Source organism: Pungitius pungitius, chromosome 17 (genome assembly GCF_949316345.1).
Source record: "Pungitius pungitius chromosome 17, fPunPun2.1, whole genome shotgun sequence".
Taxonomy (NCBI): Eukaryota; Metazoa; Chordata; class Actinopteri; order Perciformes; family Gasterosteidae; genus Pungitius; species Pungitius pungitius.
In genome coordinates, this window is record NC_084916.1 from 12,253,069 (window position 1) to 12,271,174 (window position 18,106).

The 18,106-nt window shown below is 43.4% G+C and overlaps 1 protein-coding gene across 1 annotated transcript in view; it reads left to right on the plus strand.

The window, feature by feature from the left end:
• The window catches only part of vps50 (VPS50 EARP/GARPII complex subunit), a 97,100-nt gene extending 86,868 nt beyond the window's left edge, over nt 1-10,232 (plus strand). Inside the window, 6 exon segments of the mRNA XM_062558391.1 lie at nt 495-643; nt 2,473-2,569; nt 3,138-3,296; nt 6,352-6,473; nt 9,485-9,674; nt 9,835-10,232. Coding sequence (XP_062414375.1) covers nt 495-643; nt 2,473-2,569; nt 3,138-3,296; nt 6,352-6,473; nt 9,485-9,674; nt 9,835-9,954 — 837 coding nt within the window. The 3' untranslated portion in view covers nt 9,955-10,232.
• The last annotated feature ends 7,874 nt before the right edge of the window (nt 10,233-18,106 follow it).

The window sequence follows — 18,106 nt, forward strand, 5'->3', positions numbered from 1 at the left end:
TTTTTCTATTTCAATTGTTTGTTTTTAAAACGAATGGATGGATGGGTTTCTGGAGCAGAGGAGGAATTTATCAAATGGAAGATGAATGCTTGCCGTTGAGTGTTCTGTCAGCACAATTTCCGAGTGTGTGTGTGTGCTTTGGACGTAACCGAGTTCCACGAGGTTGATTGGATTTCACATTATGCTTACCAGCACACATCTACATTGTGCCTTTGTTTTTTTTCCAACCGAACCCCCATCTGCTGCGTCAGGTGGACTGGCAAAGTGACAGTGGGACGATGCTCAGCAACCGTATGAGATTAACACTGATGGTTACAAATATTTTAAATATTTATAAAAGTGTTATTCCAATGGCAACGCAAACACCCCACACGACAAGGCCTAGAGACGTTTAACCATTCCACGCTTCCTGCGAGGGAAACAAAGCGCCTCCTCGGTCAAAGCAAACCGAAGCGATGAAGAATACGATGAACACTCGTCTTTGTGTCTTCCAGGAGGCGGCGGCGGAGAACGCACCCGCCCACGGGGCAGCGGAGGACCGAAAGGAGAAGGTGCCGAGCCCCCATCTCAGCCAGCTGGTGGTCCTCACTAACGGCGGGACTCTGTATGGGCTCGCACAGAGAGTGGTGGCCACCGAGTCTCTGTGAGTACTCAGCCCAGTGGGCCACGCGGCAAGATACCCACATGCAGTTCCACTTTAAGAAAACACACAGCATTATTGGTGGTTTCCTCTGTGCCGGGGTTTCATCGGCTTTTTCTCTTGTTTCAAGTTGATTATTTGGCCTGGCCATCAATGATTTGCGTGCCCTGAAAACATTATTTAAAAAAAGAAAGAAAGAAGTGGGACGGAGGGAGTTCTTTTACTATTCTTGGCGCTCTCATATATAATTTGGTATTTGTTTGTCTGACTCATGCAATCAGCGGCTCGCTTTTTGAAATTCATTTTCTCGTCGTGCTCGGCGTGTCTGGTTACTCTCCCTCTTTATCGCGGTCTGTTACACACTCACACTCCTACTTAATTAGGTTAAACGACTGTCAGTGGAACAACTCTTGGACCCTGACAAGTCTGCAGTGTGCAAGTGCTTTCTAATGAAAGTCTGTAAACCAAGGAGCCAGATGACACCGCTGTAGAAATGCTGAACGGGAGAGCGCTCTCTCGCTCTCACACGCGGCTTTCCATGCATCCAACACAGCCAACAAGCAAGTGCAGAGGTGAAGAAATGTCTTCTCTTAGGGGAAATTTGAAAGGAAAAGAGCCCGTGGTGTGAAAGGATTTAAGACTTATTCTGGGAACAACTGCACGGAAATCCTTTTTTTTTTTTTTTTTTTTTTTTCTTTAAGTCTGAAAAATTGTTGTGAGAAAAGGCAGCTAATCTTCGCCGGTATTGTGAGTGGCTTTAACATCTTAAACATATTCCGTTTCAAACTATGGACAGGCGGATGTGCAGAAATGACTCTGTCACAGTGGCCCGTCTTGTTCACGTGTCCTGTTCATACAAGCACGATCAGCAGTGTGTGCTTTACTTCTTTCCCCCACACTTCGTAGCCACAAGCTCTTCCAAGTGCCCTCGTTTTGATTTTCTCTGCCCCGCGAAGAGAATAGATAGGCCACGTTTCCGATGTGCGGGGGTACCGGCTGCGTTTAGCGTAGCGGTTGTAAGAATTTAGCGTCAACCAGAAGTCTTAAATGTAAAGACGTCTGTTCGGGTTCAATGTTTCGCATGTCTTTTAAAAAGAAAACGCATGTCCTCGTTGGCAGGGCTGTTTGTCGAATGACCAGGGCAGACATGCCGGATGGTTCTCGTTTTAGAGGACGGTGAAACTGTAAAACCACCGTCCAGTGTTCAGTCACAGTGGCATGTGAGGGTATTGGTTCTGTCCGCTCCCCTGCTTCTGTTTCGCCTTGTAATACCTTTTCCGTTGCTTCACTTATTCGCAGTATTTCTCAAGTTAATTGAAATCCATTTTGAGAAATACAAATAAGAATATTTCCCTGCTGCCTGATTTCGATGGATAGAAACGATTCTTTGCTTTGGGAGGTGAGACTTGGCTTCAGAGGCGGTTTTCACAAAGAGACTACAGGATAGTTTGTGTTCTGACAACAATAGAGTTCGTTCGACTCAATTATTTATCACCGTAAGTGTAACTATCACAGGGAATAAATTAGATTGCTGCAAAATGCAGAATGGTGCAATTAATCATACATGAAAGAATACCTTTAGGAGAGGTGCAATATCTCTGTGAAATTAAGCAGAAATTCTATTTGTGCAGATGAGCATTTCTCATCTATTCACATCATATCATCGTGTTAACAGGTGAGTCCTTAATCCAAATTCCATCAAAAGAAATGCTTTTGTTGATTAATCTGGCTCTCTTGGGTAATACAACAAAAACACACGCTCATTTTCTGTTTTTTTTTCCCGAACAAATCACGGTGTCAAATGAAATGGCTTTTTGTGTTTTTTCTCTCAGGGTGTTTCTGGCCGAACAGTTTGAATCCCTGCAGTCCCACCTGGACACCATGATGCCTGCAGCAAAGAAGCCCTTCCTGCAGCAGTTTTATTCCCAAGTACGCTTGCACCTGCTCGCTGAAGTTTGTTTAATTATGTGAACATGTCAGCACACTCTTATCATGAAATATTTTAATATCCATTCAACATAACAATTCTATTCTTACGTGATGAATAATACTTCATGTCTTCAACAGACACACATCTTTGAGCTCATTTTGTGCTTTTTAAAGACGTAGTGTAACATATGCACAGTGTCTTTTGTTTGATATGCTCTAAAACCAAACAAAAAACCCCATTTCAGTTGCATTCACTCTTTTATTTGTAGCCATCACTCAACAACTGAATGAGCCACAGAGACAGTGGTCCGTCTCTCGTGACCTCGCTAGCTGCGCTTTCTCTGCCCCATTTGTGTTTTTGGTCTACTTGACATTTGAAAACAAACATTTGAGACAGGTATATTTTCCCCCAAACAGCAAATAAATGTCACATCCCAGGAGTTCACTTTTGGTAGAGAAATTGTGCAATCGATGCCTATCAAAGCGAAATCAAAAATACTGTTGCCTCATTTTGTGTTTACTGCATTCATGACACTCAAGAGCATGCTTGTATTCTCTCTCCTCTCAGACGGTGTCTACGGCCAGTGAGCTTCGGAAACCGATATACTGGGTTGTCGCGGCGAAGGCCATCGACTACGAACAAATGTTGCTCCTTATGGCTGGCGTTAAGTGGGACATTAGGGAAATAATGTCGCAGCATAATGTGTATGTGGACGTCCTGTTAAAGGTAATGTGGGTGATTGATGCGCAATGCGTCTGTTGCATTTCATGTGCTGTCATGTTGGTTTGAGCTGAAGAGTGCGGGAGCTGAATTGTTAAAGCAGTATATATATATTTCTTTTTTTGATTTTAACCACTTAAACAAGCATTAAATACGGCATGACCATGTTTTTAGTGGTTCATTTACACCTCCAGCGAACCAATGTTTGTCTAATATTCACTCTCCTATCAGCTATTTACCACTGAGCCAAATAGCGGCATGTGTAGAAAATCCATTCTCCACTCAGTGAACTTGTTCCTAGAAAACCAAAACGAGGAAGAACCTTAAAACGCTGTGTGAAGCGGCGACAGACTGAGGAGTCACTTCATAATTCTTCTTCATAAATCTGTGACTACGGTTAACCTGTTTCACCTTACATGTAGTCCTTTTATCTGTGCTTTTTGCATCCAGCTCTGTGCAATAAGATTATGTTCAAAGATTGAAATGGAGAGCTTCTTCTCACATTTCATACAGATAACATGTAATCACTTCCATATTAAGATTGCTGCCAAAACCCATCTTTGTCATGAATAGAAATGATGCTACTATGGTTTTATTTGTTATAGTGTATATTATATCATTTAATATATTCAATTCTGAATTGTCTTAATGTTCATTCATCTCACCCAAACCATACACTGCACTTTGCGGCTCTCTCTCCGTCTCTGGTGCTATTCACAAAAGTAGAGCACACAATATTCAGCTGTAACCGATTTGCTTTCATCTAGCTGGGTTTTTTTCCTCACTTGAGTTTTTGTTGTACTCGTGTAATAAAACCTGGGTTTATGCTTTTAACATCTGTCCCATTTACATAAAGTATCGTTCTTCATTCCACATACATTACACAACTCTCTAGTTCCTTGTTGACCCGTTTTTTAGTTAAAATTCACTCAGGACCTTTAATATTTCTCCCTCGCGATGGGGTGAATGATTCAGAACAGGCCGTTCGAGCTGTCGGGAGTTGAAAGCAGATCTCTTCTGAAGTTTCAGCTTTGTCAAAGACATTTAAATTCCTGTCATATCTTTTGAATCGGATGTTTTCCACTAAATCTGTGTCCATATGCACGTTGGCTACCTCCCATCATGCATTTATCATGGGATGTAAGGACACACAGCACTAGTTTGCTCACCTTTGACGTTCAGAGAACGAGCGGTTCGGGAGGCTCAACGAAATCTGGAACAGACGAGAAACAAATCCCCTCGTATGCGGCAGCACGCCTTCGAAAGCTGCTGGTTAGATTACAGTTCAGAACAGAGATGTTGTTTGAATAGTTAAATAAAGTTAAGCAAACCTAAGTACGGTTTAATTGTTTCCGGTTCAGAACAGAGGTTTTGTTGAAAAAATGGTATATATGCGCATTCAATTACATTTTTTTCATGTGCTAAAAAGTCACCTTTTGAATTCGTGAGCGGCTTACAGATCTTTGGTTTAATGCAACTCATATGCATTTGAGTTAAGTGGCCTGGGGAGGAGGATATTGGGGACATCTTTGTCCCACTGGCCCCCGGTTCAAATGCCTAAAGGTGTCTAAATGGTCCAGCCGATGGACTGACATAGTACATATCACAACTGGCATGCACTTCCCTCATCAGGTGCTGATGGGGCTCTCGGCTTCCTTGTCAGACACTCGTAATGCACCAGGATCGTGTTGCGTGCATTGATTGGAAAGCGTGCGCTACGTTTTGTTAAACTGCATACAGGAGAATATCTTATTCATGAATTCAGGTTGATCAGTGGCGTTCAACAATGGGCATTGATTTGCATATAAAGTGGCAAGAAAATGCGGCAGCCTCAGAATGACTTCATTGACAAACCGCTCCAACCGGAAACTCTGTTGGAGCTGTTTGTGAATGATTAACGTTTCGTTCTTGGCTGCGAAATGAATGGCAGTTACATACGCCTTAAAATCAGACCTTGATACAGTTTGAATTAAAGCAGTAAAATAAATTAGAAAACCACATACTTCTCCTGAGACACAACCACTATGCGTGTTTACAGTCTGCATGCGGAGCAATTGGTTCCTCTGTAGACAGCGATATAATTACGATGATATCTTCCATAATGGCACATTCAGGGTGCAGGAAGTACACAGCAAGCGTTTGGCATCGCGCTGTCCTGTGTGGCGGTTATGTATTTCTTTCTTTCTGTGGAAACATAAGACACAGAACGTTTCTGTAACAAAGCCTTCATGTCTGTTGTCCTTTTTTGTGCTTGGCAAAGGAAGTGATATTTAGCAACAAGAAAGGATGAGATAACGTACGAATGAGATGTGACAAAAAATGTCCTCAGGTGTTTTCAATGGAGCTGTTTTTCACAAACATTGTGTGTTAAATACTTTACAAATGCGACTAAATAAATGCATTTTAGCAACAAATAGATGCATTTTCCCCCCCATTGTAAAGCCAAGAGATTAAATGTTAAAAATAGGCTACTAAGTATCACTATCAAAAAATGATTGACTGACTCATGTTAGAATTAAAAAATGCTTTATTTATGAAAACCGATCAATCAAGCCCCCTAATGCAGTTTGTTCTTTGGACTGTAGATAATGATGTTGTGCAAGGCGCCGCATGAGGTCGTTTCATAACACTGTTGGGCTGGTCTGAGGTGGGTTCGGGGAGCTGCTGTTGGATGTCAGCCAGGAACACCGAGCAGCTGAGAGGGAGTCGGAGGACACGAGGGCGTAGCGCTGCTCATGCAGACTTTAATTTTGTTCATGACTTCCTGTTGGGGAAGTTGTATCAGTAGGGGGTTCGTATCCCCGATGCATGTCTTGTATAAGGATTGGGGTTTCTTTTATTTTTAAGTTTTGTTTTATACATGTTTTTATTTTGCAATATTATTGATGGGTCTTGATGTGTCAAAGATTAGATATTCCTTTTTTTTCTTTTTTTTTTTACTTAAAATATATATATATGTTCCCAATATCATAGATGTTATACAAATCTACAATTTATTTTAGTTACTTTCTATTCCCCTTCTTGAATGTGTTCACATGTGCTTTCTCTTCTACTTTTCCAGGAGTTTGAGGAATTCAACAAGCGGTTGCAGGATGTTTCCAGGCACGTGCGCATCCCGCTGCCTGTGTCCAACGTGCTGTGGGAGCACTGCATCCGCCTGGCCAACAGGACTCTAGTAGAAGGGTGAGGACGACGTAAAACACCTCCACAGCATCAACAGGATGTGCAGTCTGTCATCATTTTATTCAACTGCCACAGCTTTTTTTCCTCTTTTTTTTTAATGTCATTATGAATTATTGTTAAAACTTATCTAGACGGTCAGATCAGTGTTTTCCTCAAAAAAGCGGTTCTAGACTTAAAATGTACAATATACTAGGTTGTTTTTTTATTCAAACAAAAAACACTGAAGTAATTTGTAAAGAAGCACCGTCTGTGCATCAAAATCGATATTCAATACCTGATGAAAACACAAGACTTCTAGGCAGCTAATTGATTTGTTAGAGCTTTTATAGGCTGTCAAAATGAAGGGAGAAGAGCATTTAATGGCATTGAGAGGCCGGGAGCTGAGGCCAGTCCGAATTTAGTTTCCGTAATTTAACCTGAGCATAATGGTTTTTCTGTTGCTCTCTTTGTGGACTTCTATTTATTCCTGCTAAGAGCACTTGAAGCACAAGAGCACAATCCAGACTGCAGTTTGTCCTCCTCCTTTTTTTTTTTTTTTTTTTTAAATCTTGCTTTCCCACATGAGTGACAGCCATTTCTATATCCACAAAACATGTGCATTAGCACTTCACACCTGCATAAATGCATATATTTATAATTTAATAATGATACAATCAAATCAAAAGTCAGCATCCTAAATCCATTAAATAGAAAGAATTGAAAGCAGTTGATCAGTACAGGTCAGCGGGTCTTTGTTTGTCTGTTCAATCTTTATTTATGAGATCTCGGCAGCCATTCAGTGTGTATATTGAACTGAAGGGAGGAAAGAATCTAGCTACAAACACAGCCCAAACCTAATTGTAGCATTATTTATTATTTACATTTTCTTTTCAACGCCATTTTCTTTGACCATGAAAAATAGGGAAAAAAAGGGAAAAACAACATAAGTAGAGCAACAGAAGTGCAATAACAGTCATGTGTTTATAATAAATAACAAAACTAGGCAAATGCACTTTAAAGTCATAAAAAATGTGTGTGTGTGTGTGTGGGGGGGGGGGGTGGTTCTAGGAGTGCTGGGAAATTTGAACTACTTTGTAATGTGTTGCTACAGAAGCCTTTCATCGCTTTAAAGTGTCTCTTTACTGTCTGGTTACTGTCGTCACTAGTGTCCCTAAGCTAGTACACTTAACCAAACAGCGTTTGTGAGTCATCACTTTCGCAGTGAAAACGATGGAGGAGAAGTGGAGTGTGTCTCTCCTCTTTAGGTCTGCCTTTGTTTATCCCTCAGTTTTTTGGGCATTCTTTCCGAAGCGTGTAGTCAAGTACCATGAAAACCAGGGGGGGGGGGGGGGGAAATTACCAGCAGTACATGAGAAATCTGTCAACTCTGTGGCCAAGTTTCTTTTTCTGTGAGTAATCCCCAAAGAAAACCACTAAATTCCTGCCGCACCCTTCGCCGCTCGCCAGGCACCTCTGCATCGGCGAAATGCCCGACACGGGCCACTCACACGAGCCGTGAAATGCTCTTGTATTTCACCCTTTTTCCCTCGTTCCTCGGCATCAAGGCGCGCGGGTCGCGTGCAACGACAAAACTCCTCGCTGAGCTTTCCCCGCACTGTGCCCTTTTTGGCATTGAAAACGCCACAGTTAGATCAGCTGCGTTGCCTAGCAAGTCGCTAACAGCTGACAATTACCACGAGGTGGGTCCCGTTTGGTTGGAGACGAGAAGTTGGCTGATGTCGAAGCCAAAGTCATTCTGAGCAGCCAATGTGTTGCGCTGGGGGGGGGGGGGGTCTGCAGGGCTCGAGTTGGGGCGGTTTGCAATGGCACGGGCGGATAAACGTGTGTTGTGTTGGGAGGTTGGAGGTGAAGGACTTGCCCTCAGCCCCTGAGAACAGGGGCCGTGTTTACGCTCTCAGCACATTTGCTGAGCACTTTTATTCCCATTTACGTAACAGGACTTTTAAACCCTTTTCTGGGCGATGCTCAGCAAAATGTAAGCTGCTTTTGCAGACTTCTGCTTGAATCGTCCTATCTATATTTCCTTCCAGTAAATATCTGCCCCTCCGCTGGCACACCAAGGCGGGCATGTTCCCGTTTGGCTGTTTTTTTTTTTCGTGCTCCGACTCGCTCGGCCCGTTATTCAATTTTCTCTGTCCAGTGAGCAGAGAACGGGGAGAGCGCGGAGAGGCTGAAGTGCGAGCCAGAGAGCCGACCTGTCTGCGGCGTGTTAATGTACTAATGTCAGCAACGCTGACCTGCCAACAGTCCCCTCTGCCAGACACCTGCAGCACAGACACACACACACACACACACACACACTTTTACTGACATGGCACAGGCAGCTCTGTGGAACAACCTGGTTTCACATCTAATATAAAACACATGCAGACACAGACATTAGCACTCGGGCCTTTCGGTACCTTCGCAATGAATTTATGACTCTTTAACACAGACAGACATTAAACCTGTTTGTCAGAATATTCACAAAACGACGTAAAGGCAAAATGAAGAAACCCCAAAAAACTGATTCAACCCAACTGATGCAAAGACAAAATAACTAGAATAAAACAAACATTGAATAGCGTGTAACACAAACAAGGTATTACGCATAAAATTGCACTCAAACTTAAATGTTGATGTCATTATTCCTCATGCAATTTCTTCCAAATGCTTGGTTCATTTCAATTGTTAAAATGTTTTTCACTCAAAATGTTTTGAACTTTAATGGATTCCGACTGCTCCCGTGACTTAAATGACTTCACGTCTTTGTTTACTTCATGGCAGAGGCCTTGACAGTCTTTTCACTTGAACTCAAATGGTGATAGAAATTGGCATCTGACAAGCTGAAACAGATCTTCAAGACATTTTTAATGCACTTCACAGTCGGAAGCTAATAACCCCGAACGACCGAGTATTCTGACAGGTTTGCTGACAGGTTGACTGGCTAATTAGGCGCTGCATTTTACAGGTGAAATAAAAAATGTATATAAAGCGTGTGATGACTTCCATGAATCCGTCCTGTCCTCCAGTTACGCTAACGTGAAGAAGTGCAGCAATGAGGGCCGGGCCCTGATGCAGCTGGACTTCCAGCAGTTCCTCATGAAGCTGGAGAAGCTGACGGACCTGCGGCCCATTCCCGACAAAGAGTTTGTGGAGACCTACATCAAGGCCTACTACCTCACCGAGAACGACATGGAGCAGTTCATCAAGAACCACAGGGTGAGAAAGATGCCGTGCGTGGCGTTTGAAGGCAGACTTAATATTATTATATTCCATTTTGGGCCAATTTATGGTCCAAAATTCCTTCTTCCAAAATGTGACTTCCTGCATGTCCCTCACGCCAACAGACGCTAACACGGTGTTTATTCATTTTGTGCAGGAGTACTCCATGAAGCAGCTCGCCAACCTGGTGAACGTCTGTCTGGGCTCGCACATAAACAAGAAGGCCCGCCAGAAACTCCTGGCGGCCATTGACGACATTGACCGACCCAAGAGGTAGTCTGATGGGCGGAGCCTGAACGCGGCGAGCAGCCCCGCGGCGGGACACTCCGGCAGAGGAACTCCGCACAGAATGTTTTCCATTTTCCTCTTCTTCTTTTTTTTTTTTTTTTCCAGCGAAGCTCAAACGTTAGCCAAATGCTAGGTATTTCCCACGTGGTCAAAACACAGGACTGACGCGTTCACTCTCGAGCACGGCGCCACGCTCACGGTACACGCCGTGACGTGAAGTGAAGCATGACCATGCTCAATGTCCGAGACAACCCCCCCCCCCCCCCCCCCCCCCCCATCTGGAGACCTGAAGTTGATTTGATTTGTGATTCTATAGTTTCACAATGTTGTAAAGTTTTGTGGTAAATACTATAGATCCAAAGCAGCGATCCAATAAGGGTGTGTAAGAGTAGTAATAAACCTCCACTATCTAATTTAAAGCTTGATTGAATATATTGAGTACATCGGCGTTATTGTTCACTTGAATCATTCATTTTGGGTTTCTCCAGCAGCAGATACCTTTGTTGTTGTGTTCTATTTAACTTGAGGGTATTTCTTGTGCCTGGTGGGATGCTCCGCTTGCTTTTTTCTTTTTTGTCCTAAAAATACATAAATCTAATATAATGATGATTCCGGAAAAAATATATAAATAGCTGTAATAGGAGTTAATACAGAGTGTATCTGCACTAGCCACATTTGTTTGTTTGCCATTTGTCACATCTGAGGAGGAGTCTTTGTGAATGATCTTTGTCTCTGAATCCAGTCTGGAGCCTTCCAGGCTTTGTGGGTTTGTGCAGTCCGGTGCTGATTATGTGATTCCTCATGAGGTAGTAGTTAAACTGTGTGAACCACGAGGGCTTTACTCCTAAGCTTCAGGGCTCCCCTGCTTCAGTCATCTCCATATTTTAACACTGGGGAGAGGGAGGATTGATTCATAGTCAAATTGGGGTGTGGATGAAGTAAAGGTTCAACTTTTGTTTGCAACTATTCCAAGAAAAATACTGTATATGTGAATGTCCTGAACAATGTCTGTATTTATTTCTAGCTCTGTGTGGCTTTTATATGATATGTGCTGGAAGTGGAATCTTGTCACTTATCACCCGTCAGTAACCTGTAACCAACTGAAGCTAGTGGAGAAAATTCAAACATCGTCAAATAATGCAAAGTACACTATAGTGAAAATCAGTAATCGTGTTAGAACTGTAGTTTGAAGCAAAAATGATTCTGAGAAAATAAACACACTAATAATGGACTCTGTTATTCGTAATGTTAATGTTCTCATTCATGAACTGCATAATCTATCACTCGTACCCCCCCACCTTTCAAAGAGAGGCTTTTGCTGTCCATCGGGACGCGATGGTTACCTTCCTGCGGCGCTGCCGTCCATCCTAACGATGCTCCGCTGAGCCGGGAGCAGGACGCTGTCAGATTAATTAACGTGGCTGAAGGAGCTGGGAATGACTCACTGCAGCTTTGGTGACTCACTGTTTGATACCACTTTTCTACCAACTACGTGATCGAGCTGTAGCCCGTTTTTCCTTTTCATCGTCAGTTGAACTTGCACCGAACTAATCAAGCATCTTAAACTGTGAAGTTAAAATCCTCAGTGTGCGTCTGGTCTTAACCTTTCGTATGCTGCTTTTTCCTTGCACACTTTTCCTTCCTCCTCCCGCCCTCCTGACTCTGCATCCCCGTGAGGCTGTGGCCTAGTTAACCTTTCATATAAAACACCAGGCTCTCTTCGCCCTTTTTGTTTTCTTTCCCCTGTGCCAAATTTCATGAGCCTAGCTGATCGCCAGCACTGACCTACATGGCCTCTGTCTGCGTGCCGGTGTGCATTCACAATGACTTGATTCATGCTTGATACAATGGCTGGCAGTGCCTATTAGTAATGTTTACTTTGCATGATGATTGACAAGACGAGAGGCGACAGTGGACGGGAAGAGAATTAGAGTAATTGTGGCGACAAGAGGAGACGCTGATGAAATGTGCTTGTACACGAGAGGGGGGGGCGGGGTGGGGGGTTGACTCTTGAGCAGGAGATGACCAGACAAATTTAGATCATGAATTCTCCGGAGACGGTATACAGTGCAGCGAAAGCTGCTTTATTCAGATAAAACGTCCATAATGACACAATCGCTCTACGACATCACTCCGGGTTCGAGGTCTCTTTACGGTAATCGTTGATAGGGCTTTTTGGGGGGGGGGGGGGTTACTTTGTTTGGCTACAATTGAGGAGAAATATATTTTTCTTGGTATTGGCTTCTCTTTCGTCCGATGATGAACTTCACTAACTACCGCAGTGTCTTATTGTTTGTGGCTTGTTTTAGCGTGTTGCACCCAACATGGTGTCCTGCTCAGGTGTCCTCATCCTGGTTCATTTTCATTTCCGTGACATTTCTCTTTCAATCTTTTCTATTCTCGTTTCTCCCACTGTAACATAAATAATTGGAGTGAAAAGGAAATGGGTAGCTTCGTCCATCCTTTTGTCAGGTCACTTACCTTGGCCACAAAGAGGGGAGAAACGAAGAGGATAGAAAACACATTTAGGTTGTGAGGGACTATGCAAGCGTTCCCAGGAAATAGTTTAAGATCTCATCTGAATGCATCAAAAGAGTCATTTATTCAGTGAAAACCAATCCATTGAATACAAATCAAAGTTCTTTTCCTCTGTAATGGTCATAATGCCACCTTTTCCCTTCACATTTACTGAAGCAGCTAATTGGATGTCAGACTTGAAGCTTCACGACCACCCTCTGACTATCTTGTTCCACCAGTCGCTGCTGATTTGTCGCCTGACTGACTGTGCCTGAGCAGGGAGGAAATGTTGTGACTGGCCGTAAACACGAGCAGGAGGAAGAAGCCCCTTCATGACACGTCAGGGCTCCTCATACAGCAGAGGAACAGGCTGTCAATTCAAAGGTCAGTCGCTGTCACGCCATCGGGCAAATGCGATTAGGGAGGTTTTAAGGTTCAATATGGCAGGGCAGCTATGTGAATAATACCCAGTACAAGTATAAATGTGTAACAAAAGGTAATGTGGTGGAGTAGGGCCTAGTGAGTGTAATAAAACGCATTTTGTTTCACGCCAGCATGTGAAAAACTAAGCATTTTATGTTTTTATTGCTTTTATACTTTGGGCGGTTGATCAGGAAAAAATATCTTCTAAGGACGACTTCAAACAATGCGACGTCCAATTAGAGATTTTATACAATTATTTGTAGGTATTAATTAACCTGCTGCGCTCTCCATTAATTATTTATTTGTGCCATCTCCTCGTCTGTCCGCGGCTAATCTTGCATTCCAGCAGCATCACATTAATGTATCATAAATTAATATTAATATCCACCCATTATGGTGCTTCCAGGCTCCTCACTCACTACTGATACATTTTGACACTTTATTTTGGTTTTATAATATTTTTTTACTGAGTTTGGTTATTATGAATCGTTATATTAGTATCTCTGCTGGCATTCTATACTACAACATTTGTATGGCAATAATTCTGTGATAACCTTTATGCCACAGGATATTATGTGAGTCTTATGGCATTGTTGTGCTAGACTATAGTATGAGTCTTATGTCATTTGTACCGTGAAGTCTTCTATGAAGCCTTTTCATAGCACACACTACACAAAAACATTTCCTGACACCTTTTAATGGAATTCTGCATTTTGTTCATCTGTGTTTCATACAAATGATGCCCGAATCCCACGTCTTTATGCCGTTGCACTTCGAGCTCTAAACGACTGTGTTTTAAAGGCCACTTCTCACGACCCAGAATATTGATTTGACTTTGCTATTCTTGCATCGGAGTCATTTCCTGATAACAAAGGACTCGAGTTATCTATGGCCAACAAGTGAGCCGCGGACTTCATTTCCTGGCTCTCGCCCTCGCGTGTCCTCGCCTTCTGAAACCTGCAAACACTGATGACTGTTAAGTAGTGAGAGCGATAACGGATGAGTCTTTGTGCTCCATTTGCTACAGTATCGCACAAATCGGATTGTGTTTGCGCTCTCCTTCTGCTTCGTGCAGCATGCAAATATTCATGTGAACGTATTTGTTGACTGAAAGAGTGCAATGTTGTTGTTGTTGTTGTTGCTGCACCTTGTGGTCACACACCCACTGGCCACTGTCCTCTCTTTACATGGTTGTGTTGTATTGGGAGGGTAAACTAATACGATATGGTGTGTATATATATATTACCAGTGTGCAGGGTGGACTTTATTCCTCACAGTGCAGGCAAACAATCCACGCTGTGATTGATTAAGGGGTTTGACCCCTTAAGGGTTCAAACGCACCCCCCCCCACTATGACTGCCGGTTTAAATCACGTTAACGCCGCCCTGATTGATCTCGCGCTCCGAGTCAAAGATGCGACGCGGATTTAGATCCACGCAGTGGAACCCTGTGTTTGACCTTCAGGTCACACTCGTAGCGACAGAACGGAGCACAACACTGCAAAAGGTCACCATTGCTGTACTTCAGACTCTCTCTTATGCTTTGAGGGCTGTTTATTTTATTTTTTAAGTGACAACTTGATTGCTTAAATGGTTTATAATTAATGTCCACAATGAATCAAACATGATCACCTTACAGGAAAGATGCCACTTCCTCACGTTTAGCACTCTGTCAAGAGAGGCACCCAACAGTGACCCAGAAATCATCACAGTATTCTCATTTTTACTTGATGGCAAAATGATGAAAGCAATTCATCACCCGGGACAAAGCAGAACTACTTACATTCCGTCCTTTGTTGGAAATGTGTTAAACAGCCGATTTTACCACATTACCAACCAATTTAAAACGGACCAATTTGTCAAAGGCTCCTCCGCGCTGCTTTCAGTGATGCAATCTGTGTTCTGGACCTTCCATTTGAATCACTGGGTTATCATCCCCTAAGCTTCTCCCCGCTCCGAGGCAAGCCGCGGCCGACACGTTAGGGAATTTAAAGAAGTCAAACTGAAGGCGCCAGCAAATGAAGGTTTAAACGGGTCCACAGCGAACCTCGTTCGTACAGTCTCAGCTCTCTGCGTGTGAGGCCGAGACGGGGGGAGAGCTATAGCAATACGTATCAATCCGAGTGACACGTTCTGTCACTCAGGTGCATATAACCTGTTAGGTACGCTGTAGGGGACACACACACCAAGCGAACGTGTCCATCACCCTGTAATGCGCTTCGCTGGGGTTAAGGCAGGGATGGCAAGTATGATTCCAGTTCATCTTTATTGGAGCTTTAGCCTTCATTTCTTTGGGTTAAGAAAACATCAGAGTCACCAGAGTCGTATGGGAGACATTTCTACAATGAAGTCTGATGGGGCGAGTTATGTGTGCTTACTGAGGCGGGATTAGCTGCTGCTCGGTTACTTGAGGACTCTCTCAATATGAGCCTTTTTAGCCCCATCCAACTGCATAAATATTTGCTGGGAAATGCTTGATTCCGTATTATTTATATATCTCGATAAATACATCTTCCGAGATTCTAAAGGAACTTTTTTTATTCAGCGTTTTGCACTAATGCTCACTAATAGAAATAATGCATGTTTTTATTCTTTATTTCAAAGCAGTTGCAAATGTCAAGGATTAAAGTATGTTTACAAGATCCTACTCATCCTTCATTAACAGGATGTGCAATGGTCGTGTTGGAAACACCCAACAAGCAGCGCTCACCACGACATAAAAAAAAAAAAACTCAGTCAGTTGACATCTGCCTTGGAGCACTTTGAACAAGATGACCATCAGCCCTCTTGATTGCCCCTTAATGTGCCGCTCATTGATTGACTGACATGAATCCCGATGCTCATCGGGGTGCCGTCCTCGGGGGAATGAAGGCTGGTGTTTGTTTGTCGCTGGCGTGCTGCAGACCTCTGTAACGCCTTCTGGGGCTCCCCAGGTGCGGCTGTGATGTGGACCGTGTGCCACAAGCGGGTTTCAATGACAGGTGAGCGGTGCCTTATCTGTGGCTGGAAGGGTTTAAACGCACACTTCCTGTTAGGTCTGTGACTTCCAGCCTCAGGACATGAATGGCCTTGAAGTCCCACAGTGTGTGGGTTGTTTGTACCGAAGGATCTGTTTGAGCTTAAAAACCTACATGCCAATGTATTTATATGCGATATAAAATATCACACACAGGTTGTATGTTTAAGGAAATTTTTAAAAAAATGAGAAAGAGTTTTTTTGGACTAAAAAGCCGATTCAGGCTCCATCGCTTCAGACTTCGTTGAGTTCACACTGCATGGGTTATAAAACGTTACAAGTTGGTGGGACTCCTCATAAAACCGGATGGAAGGGAAACGTTAGTCGTTAACCCGGCGTTTCACGGGGCTCAGCGGCCCCTTAACTTTAAGCACTTTGGCTTCTTCCCGTGCCGGTTCAAGCTCCGCTCGTGTCAAGGAATTACAACACTGGAAAATATCCGTACCACCGCCCAGTGGGTGTGTTTTTAAACGTGTGCCTCAAGGGTTTATGGAGGCTTGTATTTGAGTCGCACCAGAGCAGAGATGGTTGTACTTTGGCTTAAACAGCTTAGTGGAGCTTTCCGAAGCGGACGTCCAGCCTTGTTCCCACGTGTTAACGCGGTGGCGCTTTCGGAGTGAGACGCGGGGTGAAAGGAAAAGACAAACGAGGCGTTTCAAGGAAGGGGGACGGCAGCACGCACTTTAATCCAGGGCCCTGATGATTAATAATTTGCCTCATTCGTCGCATTAGTGTACAATTTAGCGAGAGAAAAAAAAAGGGCAACTAATGAGACACGGCTACGACGGCCATCGTTCCAGCCCGAGAGGAGGGGTTCTTCACTCAGGAAGCAACATCAGGTCCACACCGGCCGCGTCAGGCCCTGCAGCCAATCCTGAGCTGAGGAAAATGTGCAGTTTATGCATCTCTACAGATTATGGCCGGATAACAAACACAAGATGAATGTGCCGGTAAATATGATCACGAGTGGATCTGCATTGTTTTGGCACTTGTGTTAATATCAAAGGGTTTGGAGACACGAGGCTCACGAGAACCTGGGAGTGTCGCGTTGGAGTCACTTCAATGAATTTCTACTCACAACGTACTTCCGGTGGGCAAATTCTAAATTCAATAAAGATGTGCTGAGAGCGCCTTACGGTGATAAAGCAGCACAGACGACATGTTGCTCTGAAATTAATCATTTTATACTTCATGTTCATATCTGGAACTTTTGAACGTTCAAGCTGAATTTTTGTCCGGTGAAATCATCAAGAGAAGCTTCCCTTTTATATTCCTTCACATCCTTTTTTCTTTTCTTTTTTTTTTTTAAATGTAGTGCTCCGGCACGCTGCAAAAGTTGCATTTTTAAATGCCTGAATGGCACTGCTGCTAAATCCCATCACGACTCAGAAGCCCAATCTCTCACGAGCAGACAGACGATGCTGCAGATTAGTCCCTGAGAGAGAGGACACTCTGATGCTGTGATTTATTTTCTTTAAGACAGCTGCACAGAACCACCCCCCCCCCCCCCCCCTACACACACACATTTTGTGTCCGTTGGTTTGCATAGAGACTGGTGGAGATTGGTGGGAACCTTTACTGTGGTGTTAGGATGTAAAACTAAATGAAGCTTTACCGTATATCGGTCTTCTAGACAATAATACAAACCAAAAAAAAAAAAAAAAATAGTATTCATGTGCAAAGAGACGCGCCGCAGCCAATAATGTATATGCATATGCCATATATGATGGCATTTCATTTACATGCCTCATGGCTACTTCACTGTTTTTGACAATTTCAAGATCCACATCATCAGAGGTCCTGGTCCCAAGCTGGAAAGGTGGAGGTCGTTCATCATTGATTCATCTTTAACGCAGATGGATATTTTATCAGATGGAAGTGCCATCCTTTGTTTCAACACCACTAAGTAAAGCCGAGCAGTATATCACCTTTACAGCCGATATCTGAGATCACATGACACATCCATGGATGCGTCCGGTGTCCTTTGAGTCGCTGTCAGGGAACTTTCTTAAATGCCTGAGATCGGCGGTTGATGTTTACCCAGGAAAACGCTCTCGAGATGGAGGCTGTTCAACGCAATTTATGACTTCTTACCCTTAACTTTCTGCTTTTCTGTTCCGTTGAATCTGCCCGAGGAAAAGCCCACAACAGGAGGATTTATGGCAATTATTGAGATTTCTTTGTAT